The sequence below is a fragment of the Athene noctua genome, chromosome 36, assembly GCF_965140245.1.
Source record: "Athene noctua chromosome 36, bAthNoc1.hap1.1, whole genome shotgun sequence".
NCBI classification, from domain to species: Eukaryota; Metazoa; Chordata; class Aves; order Strigiformes; family Strigidae; genus Athene; species Athene noctua.
In genome coordinates this window covers 1,104,475-1,120,824 of record NC_134072.1, presented here as the reverse complement: position 1 = coordinate 1,120,824, position 16,350 = coordinate 1,104,475, and the positions used below count along the sequence as shown (strand labels likewise).

The 16,350-nt window shown below is 59.1% G+C and overlaps 1 protein-coding gene across 1 annotated transcript in view; it reads left to right on the top strand.

The window, feature by feature from the left end:
* The first annotated feature begins 12,890 nt into the window (after positions 1-12,890).
* The window catches only part of LOC141972856 (lysine-specific demethylase 6B-like), a 29,661-nt gene continuing 26,201 nt past the window's right edge, over positions 12,891-16,350 (top strand). The window contains 2 exon segments of the mRNA XM_074930893.1: positions 12,891-13,001; positions 13,777-13,908. Of these exon segments, the coding sequence (XP_074786994.1) occupies positions 12,891-13,001; positions 13,777-13,908 (243 nt within the window).

Genomic DNA, 16,350 nt, shown 5'->3' with positions numbered 1-16,350 from the left:
CCCCCCCCCCCCCCCCCCCCCCGTTGCCATGGGAACAGTCGGGCGCGCCCTGTCGTGACGTCACGGCGGCAGCAGCCAATCAGAGCGCGGCTCGGTGGTTGTTGCTGGGGAAGGGGAGGGGAGGGGAGGGGGGGTCACGTGAGGGCTCGTGCAAAGGCCACGGGGCGGGTCCTCGTGCAAGGGCGGGGCACGAGGGGCCTCGTGCAAAGGGGGGAGGACACGAGGCCTCGTGCAAAGGCCGGGGGTCCTCGTGCAAATCTGGAGCACGCGCAGACTTGTGCAAACTCTGCGGGTCCTCGTGCAAATGCAGATGACACGGGGGCTTGGGCGGCCACTGTGAGTCCTTGTGCGAAGCCTGGGCACGAGGGGTCTCGTGCAAAGCCCACGTGTCCTTGTGCAAAGCCCAGGAGCCCCTGGGCAAATCCGGATGGCACCAGGGATTGTGCAACTGCTGCGCGTCCTTGTGCAAAGCCCGGGCATCCTCGTGAAAATCCAGATGATATGGGGGCTTGTGCTACCGCTGTGAGTCTTCGTGCAAAGACCAGGCACGAGGGGTCTTGTGCAAAGCCTGGGCATCCTCGTGCAAATCTGAAGCACACACAGACTCGTGCAAATGCTGTGAGTTCTTCTGGGAAGCCCGGGCAGGAGGGGATTTGTGCAAAGCCCACGGGTCCTCGTGCAAATCCCAGGAGCCCTCGTGCAAATCCAGATGACACAGGGGCTTGTGCAACCACTGCCAGTCCTCGTGTGAAGCTCCTGTGTCCTTGTGCAAACGCGGCAGATCCTCGTGCAAATCCAGATGGCACGAGGGCTTGTGCAACTGCTCAGGATCCTCGTGCAAAGCCCAGGACTCCTCGTGCAAATCCAGACAACACGGGAGCTCATGCAACCACCACGTGCCCTTGTGCAAATCCAGACAACACGGGGACTTGTGCAAACACTGCGAGTCCTCGTGCGAAGCTCCCGTGTCCTCGTGCAAACACTGCAGATCCTTGTGCAAATCCAGACAACACGAGGGCTTGTGCAACCACTCAGGACCCTCGTGCAAATCCCGTGAGTCCTCGTGCAAATCGGAATCACACACCGACTTGTGCAACCGCTGCAGGTCCTCGTGCAAATCCAGACGTCACAGGGGCTTGTGCGACCCCTCAGGATCCTCGTGCAAATCCAGACGACACGAGGGCTTGCGCAACCGCTCAGGACACTCGTGCAAATCCCGGGAGTCCTCGTGCCAATCCAGACCCGGGGGAATGGTGCAACCACTGCGAGTCCTCGTGCAGAGCTCCCGTGTCCTCGTGCAAACGCTGCGGGTCCTCGTGCAAATCCAGACGTCACGAGGGCTTGTGCGACCCCTCAGGATCCTCGTGCAAATCCAAACCCGGGGCATTGTGCAACCGCTGCGGCTCCTCGTGCAAATCCTCGGGGGGGGGGGAGTGGGGGGGTCACGAGGGTCCTCGTGCAAAAAAAAAAAGTGCAAGGGCCGGGCCACGCCCCTTTCCCCTCCCCCCGCGCGGGGCACGCGGGGACACCGGGTTAAAAATAGCCCCCGCGCCCCTCCCCCACGGCTGGGGGCGGGGCTTCCCGGGGGCGGGGCTGGGGGCGGGGCTTCCAGGGGGCGGGGCTTCCAGGGGGCGGGGCTTCCCGGGGGAGGGGGCGGGCGCACGTGCAGCCCCGCGCGCGGCCGGGTGGGGGGGGGGGGGGGGAGGTGGAAGGAAGGGGCGGGGTTTGTTGAAGCCACGCCCACGTCCCCTCCTGCCCGCTGCTGAGCGCTGATTGGCTGCGGCCCCGCCGCGGCTGCTGCTGCTATTGGCTGGGGAGAGCGGCCCCGGAACTGGCGGCGGAGGGGCCCAGTGACTCCCAGTAACGCCCCAGTAACACCCAGTGCTGCCCCGTACTGGGTCCAGCACCTCCCAGTTCCTCCCAGTGACTCCCAGTTCCTCCCGGTTCCTCCCAGTAACGCCCCAGTAACACCCAGTGCTGTCCCATAGTGGACCCAGTGACTCCCAGTTTCTCCCAGTAACGCCCCAGTAATGCCCAGTGCTGCCCCATAGTGGACCCAGTGACTCCCAGTTTCTCCCAGTAACGCCCCAGTAATGCCCAGTGCTGCCCCATAGTGGGCCCAGCACCTCCCAGTTCCTCCCTGTGCTTCCCAGTGACTCCCAGTGCCTCCCAGTAATGCCCAGTGACTCCCAGTTCCTCCCAGTCACTCCCAGTGCTACCCCCTATGGGGTCCAGTTCCTCCCAATTCTTCCCAATTCCTCCCAGTGCCTCCCAGTAATGCCCAGTGCCTCCCAGTGCTTCCCAGTGCCTCCCAGTTCTTCCCAGTTAGTCCCAGTGCTTCCCAGTGCTGCCTCATACTGGTCCCAGTTCCTCCTAGTAACTCCCAGTTCTTCCCAGTGCCTCCCAGTGCTTCACAGTTCCTCCCAGTGACTCTCAGTGCCACCCAGTAATGCCCAGTTCCTCCCAGTGATTCCCAGTTCCTCCCAGTTCTTCCCAGTTAGTCCAAGTGCTTCCCAGTGCTGCCTCATACTGGTCCCAGTTCCTTACAATTCCTCCCAGTGCCTCCCTGTACTGGGCCCAGTGACTCCCAGTTGCTCCCAGTGCCTCCCCATACTAGTCCCAGTGACTCCCAGTGCCTCCCAGTTCCTCCCAGCACCTCCCAGTTCCTCCAAGTGCCTCCCAGTTATTCCCAGTTCCTCACAGTTTCTCCCAGTGACTCCCAGTGCTGCCCCATACTGGTCCCAGTGCCTCCCAGCACCTCCCAGTGCCTCCCAGTTCCTCCCAGTAACGCCCCAGTAACACCCAGTGCTGTCCCATAGTGGACCCAGTGACTCCCAGTTCCTCCCAGTAACGCCCCAGTAACACCCAGTGCTGTCCCATAGTGGACCCAGTGACTCCCAGTTTCTCCCAGTAACGCCCCAGTAATGCCCAGTGCTGCCCCATAGTGGACCCAGTGACTCCCAGTTTCTCCCAGTAACGCCCCAGTAATGCCCAGTGCTGCCCCATAGTGGGCCCAGCACCTCCCAGTTCCTCCCTGTGCTTCCCAGTGACTCCCAGTGCCTCCCAGTAATGCCCAGTGACTCCCAGTTCCTCCCAGTCACTCCCAGTGCTACCCCCTATGGGGTCCAGTTCCTCCCAATTCTTCCCAATTCCTCCCAGTGCCTCCCAGTAATGCCCAGTGCCTCCCAGTGCTTCCCAGTGCCTCCCAGTTCTTCCCAGTTAGTCCCAGTGCTTCCCAGTGCTGCCTCATACTGGTCCCAGTTCCTCCTAGTAACTCCCAGTTCTTCCCAGTGCCTCCCAGTGCTTCACAGTTCCTCCCAGTGACTCTCAGTGCCACCCAGTAATGCCCAGTTCCTCCCAGTGATTCCCAGTTCCTCCCAGTTCTTCCCAGTTAGTCCAAGTGCTTCCCAGTGCTGCCTCATACTGGTCCCAGTTCCTTACAATTCCTCCCAGTGCCTCCCTGTACTGGGCCCAGTGACTCCCAGTTGCTCCCAGTGCCTCCCCATACTAGTCCCAGTGACTCCCAGTGCCTCCCAGTTCCTCCCAGCACCTCCCAGTTCCTCCAAGTGCCTCCCAGTTATTCCCAGTTCCTCACAGTTTCTCCCAGTGACTCCCAGTGCTGCCCCATACTGGTCCCAGTGCCTCCCAGCACCTCCCAGTGCCTCCCAGTTCCTCCCAGTGACTCCCAGCGCCTCCCAGTAACTGTTCCCAGCGCCTCCCAGTGCCTCTCAGTTCCTCCCAGTGACTCCCAGAGCCTCCCAGCACCTCCCTGTACTGGTCCCAGTTCCTCCCAGTATACTGGTCCCAGTGCTGTCCCACCCTGTCCCAGTGCTGCCCTGGTGCCACCCCAGCCCAGTCCTGTCCCAGTCCTGTCCCAGTCCCGTCCCAGTCCCATCCCAGTCCCGTCCCAGTCCTGTCCCAGTCCCATCCCAGTCCCATCCCAGTCCTGTCCCAGTCCCATCTCAGTCCAATCCCAGTCCCCCCAGTCCCATCCCAGTCCTGTCCCAGTTCCACCCCAGTCCCTCCCAGTGCCTCTCACTCCCTCCCAGTTCCCCCAGTCCCATCCCAGTCCTTCCCAGTCCAATCCCAGTCCCCCCAGTCCTGTCCCAGTCCCATCCCAGTCCACCCCAGTCCCTCCCAGTGCCTCTCACTCCCTCCCAGTTCCCCCAGTCCCATCTCAGTCCTTCCCAATCCATTCCCAATCCCATCCCAGTCTGATCCCAGTCGGATCCCAGTCCATTCCCAGTCCCATATCAATCCCAGTCTCATCCCAGTCCCGTCCCAGTCCCATATCAATCCCAGTCCCGTCCCAGTCCGATCCCAGTCCCGTCCCAGTCCCATATCAATCCCAGTTCACTCCCAGTCCCATCCCAGTGTGATCTCAGTCCCATATCAATCCCAGTTCATTCCCAGTCCTATCCCAGTCCGTCCCAGTCCCAGTTCATTCCCAGTCCCATCCCAGTCCTTCCCAGTTCATTCCCAGTCCCATATCAATCTCAGTCCCATCCCAGTCCGATCCCAGTCTCATCCCAGTCCCATCCCAGTCCCATATCAATCCCAGTCCTGTCCCAGTTCACTCCCAGTCTCATCCCAGTCCCTCCCAGTCCCATCCCAGTCCGATCCCAGTCTCATCCCAGTCCAATCCCAGTCCCATATCAATCCCAGTTCACTCCCAGTCCCATCCCAGTCCCATATCAATCCCAGTTCATTCCCAGTCCCATCCCAGTCTCATCTCATTCCGATCCCAGTCCCATCCCAGTCCAATCCCAGTCCCAGTTCATTCCCAGTCCCATCCCAGTCGCATCCCACTCCGATCCCAGTCTCATCCCAGTCCCATCCCAGTCCCATATCAATCCCAGTACACTCCCAGTCCCATCCCAGTCCCTCCCAGTCCCATCGCAGTCCCAGTTCATTCCCAGTTCGATCCCAGTCCCATATCAATGCCAGTTCATTCCCAGTCCCATCCCAGTCCCAGTTCATTCCCAGTCCCATCCCACTCCGATCCCAGTCTCATCCCAGTCCCATCCCAGTCCAATCCCAGTCCCAGTTCATTCCCAGTCCGATCCCAGTCCCATCCCAGTCCAATCCCAGTCCCAGTTCATTCCCAGTCCCATCCCAGTCCAGTCCCAGTCCCAGTTCATTCCCAGTCTCATCCCAGTCCCATCCCAGTCCCATCCCAGTCCCAGTTCATTCCCAGTCCCATCCCAGTCCAATCCCAGTCCCAGTTCATTCCCAGTCCGATCCCAGTCCCATCCCAGTCCCATCCCAGTCCCAGTTCATTCCCAGTCCGATCCCAGTCCAATCCCAGTCCCAGTTCATTCCCAGTCCGATCCCAGTCCCATCCCAGTCCAATCCCAGTCCCAGTTCATTCCCAGTCCCATCCCAGTCCCATCCCAGTCCAGTCCCAGTCCCAGTTCATTCCCAGTCTCATCCCAGTCCCATCCCAGTCCAATCCCAGTCCCAGTTCATTCCCAGTCCGATCCCAGTCCCATCCCAGTCCCTCCCCCGTCTCTCCCCGAGTGGGCGGAGCCTCTCCTCCTCCCTCCTCCTCCCCCCCCCTCCCCTCGGTGGGCGTGTCCCCGCGGGCTCTCCGTGGGCGTGTCCCGGTAGGGGGCGTGTCCCGGGGCGGTGGGCGTGCCGGTGGGCGTGTCCCGGGGCGGGCGGGGCGCGCGGCGCTGGGTCCTTTGTTTGAGCGGAGGCCGGAGGCAGCGGAACCGCCGGGGCCGGGCCGGGACCCGCCGCCCCCCCCCGCGCCCCCCCCCGGCCCCCCCACCGCCCCCCCCCAGCCCCAGGTAACGGCCTCGGCCGCGGGGGGGGGCGCCGCGGGGGGGGGGCGCCCGCCAGCCGGGGGACGGGGGGGGCCGGGCCGAGGCCTGGAGCCGGGGAGAGGGGAAAGGGGGGGGGGAGTGGGGGGGGTCTGTGAGGGGAGATTGGGGGGGCTGGGGGGAATACGGGGGGGTGAAATCGCTGAGGGGAATTTGGGGGGGTTTGGGGTGAAATGGGGTGTGGGGGGGGTGAAATCGCTGAGGGGAATTTGGGGGGGTTTGGGGTGAAATGGGGTGTGGGGGGGTTGGACACACTGAGGTGAATTTTGGGGATTTTCAGGTAAAATGAAGTGGGGGGGGTGTGAAATCTCTGAGGGGAATTTGGGGCGTTTTGGGGTGAAATGGGGTGTGGGGGGGTGAAATCGCTGAGGGGAATTTGGGGGGGTTTGGGGTGAAATGGGGTGTGGGGGGGTTGGACACGCTGAGGGGAATTTGGGGCGTTTTGGGGTAAAATGAAGTGGGGGGGTGTGAAATCTCTGAGGTAAAATTGGGGGTTTTGGGGTGAATTTGGGGTGTTTTGGGGTGAAATGGGGTGGGGGGGTGTTAAATCTCTGGGGTAAAATTTGGGGCGTTTTGGGGTAAAATGGGGTGTGGGGGGGGTGAAATCTCTGAGGTGAAATTGGGGGCATTTTGGGGTAAAATGGGGTGTGGGGGGGTTGAAATCTCTGAGGTAAAATTTGGGGCATTTTGGGGTGAAATGAGTTGGGGGGAGGTTGGACACACTGAGGTGAATTTGGGGGATTTTCAGGTAAAATGAAGTGGGGGGGGTGTGAAATCTCTGAGGTGAAATTTGGGGCGTTTTGGGGTAAAATGGGGTGTGGGGGGGGTGAAATCTCTGAGGTGAAATTGGGGGTATTTTGGGGTAAAATGGGGTGTGTGTGGGGTTGAAATCTCTGAGGCAAAATTTGGGCATTTTGGGGTGAAATGGGGTGTGGGGGGGTTGGACACACTGAAGGGAATTTGGGGCATTTTGGGGTGAAATTGGGGGGGGGGGTTGATCTCCCTGAGGTAAAATTTGGGGGATTTTCAGGTAAAATGAAATGGGGGTGTGTGTGAAATCTCCGAGGTGAATTTGGGGCATTTTGGGGTGAAATGGGGTGTGGGGGGGTGTGAAATCTTTGAGGTAAAATTTGGGGCATTTTGGGGTGAAATGGGGTGAGGGGGGGTGTGAAATCTTTGAGGCAAAATTTGGGGGATTTTGGGGTGAAATGGGGTGTGGGGGGGTGTGAAATCTTTGAGGTAAAATTTGGGGCGTTTTGGGGTGAAATGGGGTGTGGGGGGTGTGAAATCTTTGAGGTAAAATTTGGGGTGTTTTGGGGTGAAATGGGGTGTGGGGGGGGTGAAATCTTTGAGGCAAAATTTGGGGGATTTTGGGGTGAAATGGGGTGTGGGGGGGTGTGAAATCTTTGAGGTAAAATTTGGGGCGTTTTGGGGTGAAATGGGGTGTGGGGGGTGTGAAATCTTTGAGGTAAAATTTGGGGCGTTTTGGGGTGAAATGGGGTGTGGGGGGTGTGAAATCTTTGAGGTAAAATTTGGGGCGTTTTGGGGTGAAATGGGGTGTGGGGGGTGTGAAATCTTTGAGGTAAAATTTGGGGGATTTTGGGGTGAAATGGGGTGTGGGGGGTGTGAAATCTTTGAGGTAAAATTTGGGGCGTTTTGGGGTGAAATGGGGTGTGGGGGGTGTGAAATCTTTGAGGTAAAATTTGGAGGATTTTGGGGTGAATTTGGGGTGAAATGACCTGGGGGGGGGGGGGGGTTGAGTTGAAATCTCTGAGGTAAATTTGGGGGGTTTGGGGGTGAATTTTGGGGCGTTTGGGGGGTGAAATAGAGTGTGTGTGGGGGGTTGAAATCTCTGAGGTAAATTTGGGGTGTTTTGGGGCGTTTTGGGGTGAATTTGGGGTGAAATGGAGGGGGGGGGGGGTTGGACACGCCGAGGGGAATTTGGGGGGTTTGGGGTCAGGTAAGGGGGGGTTGTTTCTGCCCCTTTTTTGGGGTAAATTGGGGGGGCTCCTGACTGAGGGGGGGCCCCTCGAGTCCTTAAACCCCCCAAATCCCCATTTTTCACCCCAAATCAATGGGGGCTCCAAACCAGGGGTCTTAAAGGGCCAGTACAGCTTGGGGGGGGGGGGGTGGCAGCCACCTGGTGTGACACCCCCCCCCCCGTGCCTCAGTTTCCCCTCCTGGGGGGGTGTCCCCACATTTTGGGGGGGGGGGGTGAACCCCCCAAATCCAAGAGGAGGGGGGCAATTCCTTGTGGGGGGAGGGGAGACACCCCCCCCACTGTCCACATTGCCCCCCCCCCCCCACTTTCTGTGGGGTGTGGGGGGCGCTGTGAGGTTTGGGGGGGCAGGAGGGCAAAGTTAGGGGGAGTTTGGTGCGGGGGGGGGGGATTTGGGCGTGTCTGGGGGGGTTTGGGGGTGTCAGGGGTGATTTGGGGACAATTGGGGGTGTCTGGGGTGAGATTCGGGGGTGTCAGGGCAGAAATTGGGGACATTTGGGGACATTTGGGGGTGTCAGGGGTGACTTGGGGTCATTTGAGTGTGATTTGGGGACATTTGGGGACAATTGGGGGTGTCTGGAGTGAGATTTGGGGGTGTCTGGGCAGATTTGGGGGGATTTGGGAGCGTCTGGGGTGAGATTTGGGGGTGTCAGAGCAGATTTGGGGGGATTTGGGGTGAATTTGGGACATTTGGGGGTGTCAGGGGTGACTTGGGGTCATTTGAGGGTGATTTGGGGACATTTGGGGACAATTGGTGTCTAGGGTGAGATTTGGGGGTGTCAGAGCAGATTTGGGGGGATTTGGGGTGAATTGGGGACATTTAGGGGTGTCTGGGGGGATTTAGGGACATTTGGGGGGATTTTGGGGTGCCTGGGAGGAGATTTGGGGGTGTCAGGGGTGATTTGGGGACATTTGAGGGTGATTTGGGGACATTTGGGGGGATTTTGGGGTGTCTGGGGGATTTTGGGGTGTTGGGGGGGGTTTGGGGGTGTCAGGGGTGATTTGGGGACATTTGGGGGGATTTTGGGGTGTCTGGGGGTCATTTGGGGAGATTTGGGCGTGTCTGGGGGGATTTGGGGACATTTCGGGGTGCTTTGGGGACATTTGGTGGGATTTTGGGGTGCCGGGGGGTATTGGGGGGGGGGCTGCAGTTTCGGGGTGCAGCAGGGTCTGGTTTGGGGGGGTTCCTCAGTGGGGGGGACGCACAGACGCAGAACGGGAAAGGGGGGGCCTGGCCCTGCCACCCCCCCCCCCCGGGGTGACCCGGGTGCCCCGGGCAGGGCTGGGTGCGGCGCCCTGATAAGGCGGGTGTGGGAGCACTGGGAGGGCGGGGACTGGCCGTACTGGGAGCCCAGAGTGCTGCCGGAAGGATTGGACTGGGAGCACTGGGAGCTGGGGCTGCCAGGTGAGGGTTATACTGGGAGTACTGGGAGCTGGAGGTGCCAGGTGAGGGTTATACTGGGAGTACTGGGAGCTGGAGGTGCCAGGTGAGGGTTATACTGGGAGCACTGGGAGCTGGAGGTGCCAGGTGAGGGCTATACTGGGAGCACTGGGAGCTGGGGGTGCCAGGTGAGGGCTATACTGGGAGCACTGGGAGCTGGGGGTGCCCAATAATGGTTATACTGGGAGCACTGGGAGCTGGAGGTGCCAGGTGAGGGTTATACTGGGAGCACTGGGAGCTGGAGGTGCCAGGTGAGGGTTATACTGGGAGTACTGGGAGCTGGAGGTGCCAGGTGAGGGCTATACTGGGAGTACTGGGAGCTGGAGGTGCCCAATAATGGTTATACTGGGAGTACTGGGAGCTGGGGGTGCCAGGTGAGGGCTATACTGGGAGCACTGGGAGCTGGTGGTGCCCAATAATGGTTATACTGGGAGTACTGGGAGCTGGGGGTGCCAGGTGAGGGCTATACTGGGAGCTGGTGGTGCCCAATAATGGTTATACTGGGAGTACTGGGAGCTGGGGGTGCCAGGTGAGGGCTATACTGGGAGCACTGGGAGCTGGGGCTGCCAGGTGAGGGCTGTACTGGGAGCTGGGGGTGCCCAATAACAGTTTTACTGGGAGTACTGGGAGCTGGGGCTGCCAGGTGAGGGCTATACTGGGAGTACTGGGAGCTGGAGGTGCCAGGTGAGGGTTATACTGGGAGCACTGGGAGCTGGAGGTGCCAGGTGAGGGTTATACTGGGAGCACTGGGAGCTGGAGGTGCCAGGTGAGGGCTATACTGGGAGCACTGGGAGCTGGGGGTGCCAGGTGAGGGCTATACTGGGAGCACTGGGAGCTGGTGGTGCCCAATAATGGTTATACTGGGAGCACTGGGAGCTGGAGGTGCCAGGTGAGGGTTATACTGGGAGTACTGGGAGCTGGGGCTGCCAGGTGAGGGCTGTACTGGGAGCTGGGGGTGCCCAATAACAGTTTTACTGGGAGTACTGGGAGCTGGGGCTGCCAGGTGAGGGTTATACTGGGAGTACTGGGAGCTGGGGCTGCCAGGTGAGGGTTATACTGGGAGCACTGGGAGCTGGGGGTGCCAGATGAGGGCTACACTGGGAGTACTGGGAGCTGGGGCTGCCAGGTGAGGGTTATACTGGGAGTACTGGGAGCTGGGGCTGCCAGGTGAGGGCTACACTGGGAGTACTGGGAGCTGGGGGTGCCCAGTAACAGTTTTACTGGGAGCACTGGGAGCTGGGGGTGCCAGGTGAGGGCTACACTGGGAGCACTGGGAGCTGGGGGTGCCAGGTGAGGGTTATACTGGGAGTACTGGGAGCTGGGGGTGCCCAGTAAGGGCTGTACTGGGAGCACTGGGAATTAGAGATTGTACCTAATGGTCTTACTGGGAACTGAGATTGACCAGTGGGGGGGATACTGGGAGCACTGGGTAAAAGCTATACTGGTTTTACTGGGAACGCCGGGTCTTACTGGGAGCCGGGACTGACAGTTACTGGTGTTACTGGGAGCGAGGGGTGACAGCTGCTGGGTGTACTGGGAGCCCTGGGAGCGCTGTGTAAGGGCGATACTGGGAGTACTGGGAGTGACAGGTGTCGGTATACTGGGAATACTGGGACCTAGGAATGGTGGTAGTGGTCTTACTGGGAGCTACTGGGATTACTGGGAAATGGGAGCTGGAGTGGAGAGGGACGGGTGCTGGGAGAACTGGGAGGGACATACTGGCTGTACTGGGAGCTGGGAACGGCAGGTACTGGTTGTACTGGGAGTGTGAGTGACAGCTAACGGTTGTACTGAGAGCTGGGAGCGCCAGTACTGGTCATACTGGGGGTACTGGGAGTGTGAGTGACAGCTGACGGCCGTACTGGGAACTGGCAGCAGTAGTACTGGTCATACTGGGGATACTGGGAGTGTGAGTGACAGATACTGGGAATACTGGGAGCAGAAGTGACACGGTTGTACTGGGAACTGGAAATGGCCAGTACTGGTCATACTGGGAGTACTGGGAGTGTGAGTGACAGCTGACGGCTATACTGGGAGCTGGGAGTCCCAGTACTGGTCATACTGGGAGTGGCAATGGCTGTACTGGGAGCTGGGAGTCCCAGTACTGGTCGTACTGGCGGTACTGGTAGCCTGATTGACAGGTACTGGGAGTACTGGGAATGGAATTGGCAGGTGATGGCGCTGCTGGGAGCTTGGAGTGCCGGTACTGGTCATACTGGTCATACTGGGAGTAGCAGTGGCTGTACTGGGAGTTAGGGGCAGCAGTATTGGTCATACTGGGGATAATGGGGGCATGAGTGACAGATACTGGGAATACTGGGAGCAGAAGTTACAGCTCATGGCTGTACTGGAACTGGGAGCACCAGTACTGGTCATACTGGCAGTACTGGGAGTGTGAGTGACAGCTCGTGGTTGTACTGGGAGCTGGGAGCACTGGTACTGGTCATACTGGCAGTACTGGGAGTGTGAGTGACAGCTCGTGGTTGTACTGGGAGCTGGGAGCACCGGTACTGGTCGTACTGGGAGTACTGGGAGTGTGAGTGACAGCTAATGGTTGTACTGGGAGCTGGGAGCACCGGTACTGGTCATACTGGGAGTACTGGGAGTGTGAGTGACAGCTGACAGCTGTACTGGGAACTTAGAGTGCTGGCACTGGTCATACTGGGAGTGGTGGTGGCTGTACTGGGAGCTGGGAGCACCGGTACTGGTCATACTGGGAGTACTGGGAGTGTGAGTGACAGCTGACGGCCGTACTGGGATCTGGGAGTCCAGGTACTGGTCATACTGGGAGCTGGGGGGACTAGTACTGGTCGTACTGGGAGTGCTGGGAGTCCCGGTACTGGTCATACTGGGGATACTGGAAGCGTGAGCGACAGATACTGGGAGTACTGGGAGCAGAAGTTACAGCTCATGGCTGTACTGGGAACTGGGAGGACCAGTACTGGTCATACTGGGAGTACTGGGAGCACCCCTCCCCAGTTCATACTGGGCTGCTGCTCTACTGGTCCCAGTATGGGACTGGGAGGGGCCTCCCAGTCCATCCCAGTCCCTCCCAGTAACTGTGTCCCCCCCCTCCCAGATCCAGGCCATGGCTGGCGCGTAGCCCCTCCCCCGCACCGGACCCGCTGCCACGTGAGTGCCCCTCCCCCCTCGGCCCCGCCCCCTGCACGCGTGTCCCTACGCGCATGCGTGTGGACACGTGTCGGGGGTCACGCGTGTGCGCCGGGCTCTGATGCGGGGACACGCACACGCGTGTGCGCGGGGGGGAGCGATGGGGGTCCCCGTGCCCCTGTACACGTGTCGGGGTGTACACGCGTGTTACAGCACACGCTACAGCACGCACACGGGCGGACTTGTGCCCGTGTACGTGTGTCAGGGCGTACACGTGTGTAAACGCGTCACGACACGCACACGCGTGTTATTGTGCCTGTGTACACGTGTCAGGGCGTGCACACATGTTACAGCACATGCTACAGCACGCACACGGGCGGACTTGTGCCTGGGTACACGTGTCGGGGTGTACATGCGTGTTACAGCACACGCTACAGCATGCACACAGGCGGACTTGTGCCTGTGTACGTGTGTCGGGGCATACACGTGTGTAAACAGGCGTCACGACAGGCACATGCGTGTTATTGTGCCTGTGTACACGTGTCAGGGCGTGCACACGTGTTACAGCACACGCTACACGCGCACGGGCATGCTGGTGGCCATGTACACGTGTCAGGGTGTACACGTGTGTCAACAGGCGTCATGACACGCACACGGGTGTTACTGTGCCTGTGTACACGTGTGGGGGTGTACATACGTGTTAAAACTCACGCTACAACATGCACACGGGTGTATTGGTGCCTGCACACACGTGTCAGGGTGTACACGCATGGAAACGGTTTACAGCACACACACGTGTGTCCCTGTGCCTGTGTACGCATGTCGGTGTACATGTGTGTTACAGCCATGTGTTACAATGTGCACACGAGTGTATACGCGTGTGTATACGTGTCAGGGTGTGCATGCGTGTTACGACACGCACATGGGTGTGCTTGTGCCCGTGTACACGTGTCAGGGTGTACATGCGTGTAAACAAAGGTTACAACACACACACGGGCGTTCCTGTGCCCCTGTACATGTGTCCCGGTTTACACACGTGTTACAACACGCACCACAACGTGCACACGGGTCTTCTTGTGCCTGCGCACACGTGTCAGGCTGTACACGCATGTAAAGAGGCGTTACAACATGCCTACATGCGTGCCTGTGCTCGTCTACACGCGTCAGGGTGTGCACGCGTGTTATACCAGCCGCTAACACGTGTGCACAAGCCGTCGCCACAGGCAGCGCAGGCGGCATTACACGCGTGTGGCGTTACACGCCCTGAGGCCGGTCACCCGTGTGGGACTTACACACGTGTCACACGGGCCGTGTTACACGTGAGCACACACAGCGTCACACGCGTCTTACACGGAGAACCGTGGCTGTTACATGCAGAACGGTGTCGCGTGTGCATGTAGAGCGCGCGGTACACGCCCACGGAGAACACGCGTGTGCACCCCCAGCTTGTACCCGGGGAGCGTCAACACGCCTCCACACGCAGCGGTGTTGTTGCACACGCGTGGGAGAGCGTCGCGGGTGGTTACACGCGTGTGAGTGACGGGGTTACACGCGTGTTACAGGGCAGCGTTACACGGAGGACTGTTACAGCCGTGTTACGTGTCACACATGTGTGACTGACACATGTTACACTCGTGTGACACGTGTGTTGCCCACCCAGGACGGTGTCGCACACGTGTTACACACGGAGGACACAGTTACACACGTGTTGCACACGTGACAGCGTCGCACATGCGTGTCACGCGTGAAACAGCATCACACGTGTTACGTAGGATGGCGTTAAACGTGTGCTACACCCAGAGGAACGCTTACACCCGTGTTACACCTGTGTTCCCCCCCGGGTCAATGTTACACCCGTGTTACGCCCACAGGCCATGGTTACACCCATGTTACACGCAGATGACAGCGACACACACGTGTTACACGCCCACAGGACACGGTTACACACGTGTTACATGCGGGGAGGTCTCAGTTACACCGCTGTTACACCCATGTGTTGGTGTTACACCCGTGTTACCCCCCAGGACATGGGTACACACGCGTTGTACATGTAGAGGACGTGGTTACACCCGTGTTACACCCGTGTAACGGTGTTATAGCCGTGTTACACCCGCAGAACACGGTTACACACGTATCGTACACGTAGAGGCTACGGTTACACCCGTGTTACACCCATGCGATGGTGTTGCACCAGTGTTACACCCCCAGGACACGCTTACACCCGTGTTACATGCAGAGGCCACGGTTACACCTGTGTTACACCAGTGTGATGGCGTTACACCCGTGTTGCACGCACAGGCGACACGTTTACACCCGTGTTACACCCGTGTAACGGAGTTACGCCCGTGTTACACCCGCGTTACATGCACAGAGGACACATTTACACCCATGTTACACCCGTGTAATGGAGTTACACCTGGGTTACACCACAGGACACTGTTACACGTGCAGGCGCCACAGTTACACCCGTGTTACACCCGTGTAATGGAGTTACACCTGTGTTACACCCGTGTTACACGCACAGAGGACACATTTACACCCCGTTACACCTGTGTAACGGAGTTACACCCGTGTTGCACCCGCCCAGGACACATTTACACCCGTGTTACACCCATGTAATGGAGTTACACCCATGTTATACGCACAGAGGACACGCTTACACCCGTGTTACACCCGTGTAACGGAGTTACACCCGCCTTACACCCAGAAGACACAGTTACACCCGTGTTACACCCGCCCAGGACACAGTTACACCCGTGTTACATCTGTGTAACGGAGTTACACCTGCCTTACACCCACAAGACATAGTTACACCCATGTTACACCCGCGTTACACCTGCCAAGGCCACGTTTACACCCCTGTTACACCCCCCGGACACATTTACACCCCTGTTACATCCGTGTAACGGAGTTCCACCCGTGTTACACACACAGAGGACGCACTTACACCCGCGTTACACCCATGTAACAGAGTTACACCGGCCTTACACCCAGACGACACAGTTACACCCGCGTTACACCCATGTAACAGAGTTACACCTGCCTTACACCCACAAGACACAGTTACACTTGTGTTACACCCCTGTTACACCTGCTAAGGCCACATTTACACCCCTGTTACACCTGCGTAATGGAGTTACACCCATGTTACACCCGTGTTACACGCACAGAGGACACACTTACACCCGTGTTACACCCATGTAATGGAGTTACACCCGCCTTACACCCACAAGACACAGTTACACCCGTGTTAAACCTGCCCAGGACACATTTACACCCGTGTTACACCCATGTAATGGAGTTACACCCATCTTACACCCGTGTTACACACACAGAGGACACACTTACACCCGTGTTACACCCATGTAATGGAGTTACACCCGTGTTACACCCACGTAATGGAGTTACACCTGCGTTACACCCATGTAATGGAGTTACACCCATGTAACGGAGTTACGCCCCTGTTACACCTGCGTTACACCCATGTTACACGCGTGTTACACACACAGAGGACACACACCCGTGTTACACCCATGTAATGGAGTTACACCCGCCTTACACCCATGTAACGGAGTTACACCCGTGTTACACCCGTGTTACACACACAGAGGACACACTTACACCCGTGTTACACCCATGTAACGGAGTTACACCCGCGTTACACCCGTGTTACACACAGAGGACACACTTACACCCGCGTGACACCCATGTAACAGAGTTACACCCGCCTTACACCCGCGTGACACCCTTACGCCCCCGTCGCCCCCCCGCTGTGACCCCGGTTACCCCCTGGCCCCGCCCCGGGGGCTGATGGGACACATTTCTTAGGGGGGGGGGTTGGGGGGGTCAGGGTCACCCGAACACGCTTCGCACACGCGTGTGGGCGGGGCCGCTGGCACACGCAGGTGACGCCGGGGGGCGGGGGGGGCCCGGGGGGGGGTTTGGGGGTGACACCTGTGACCCCGGGACCCCCC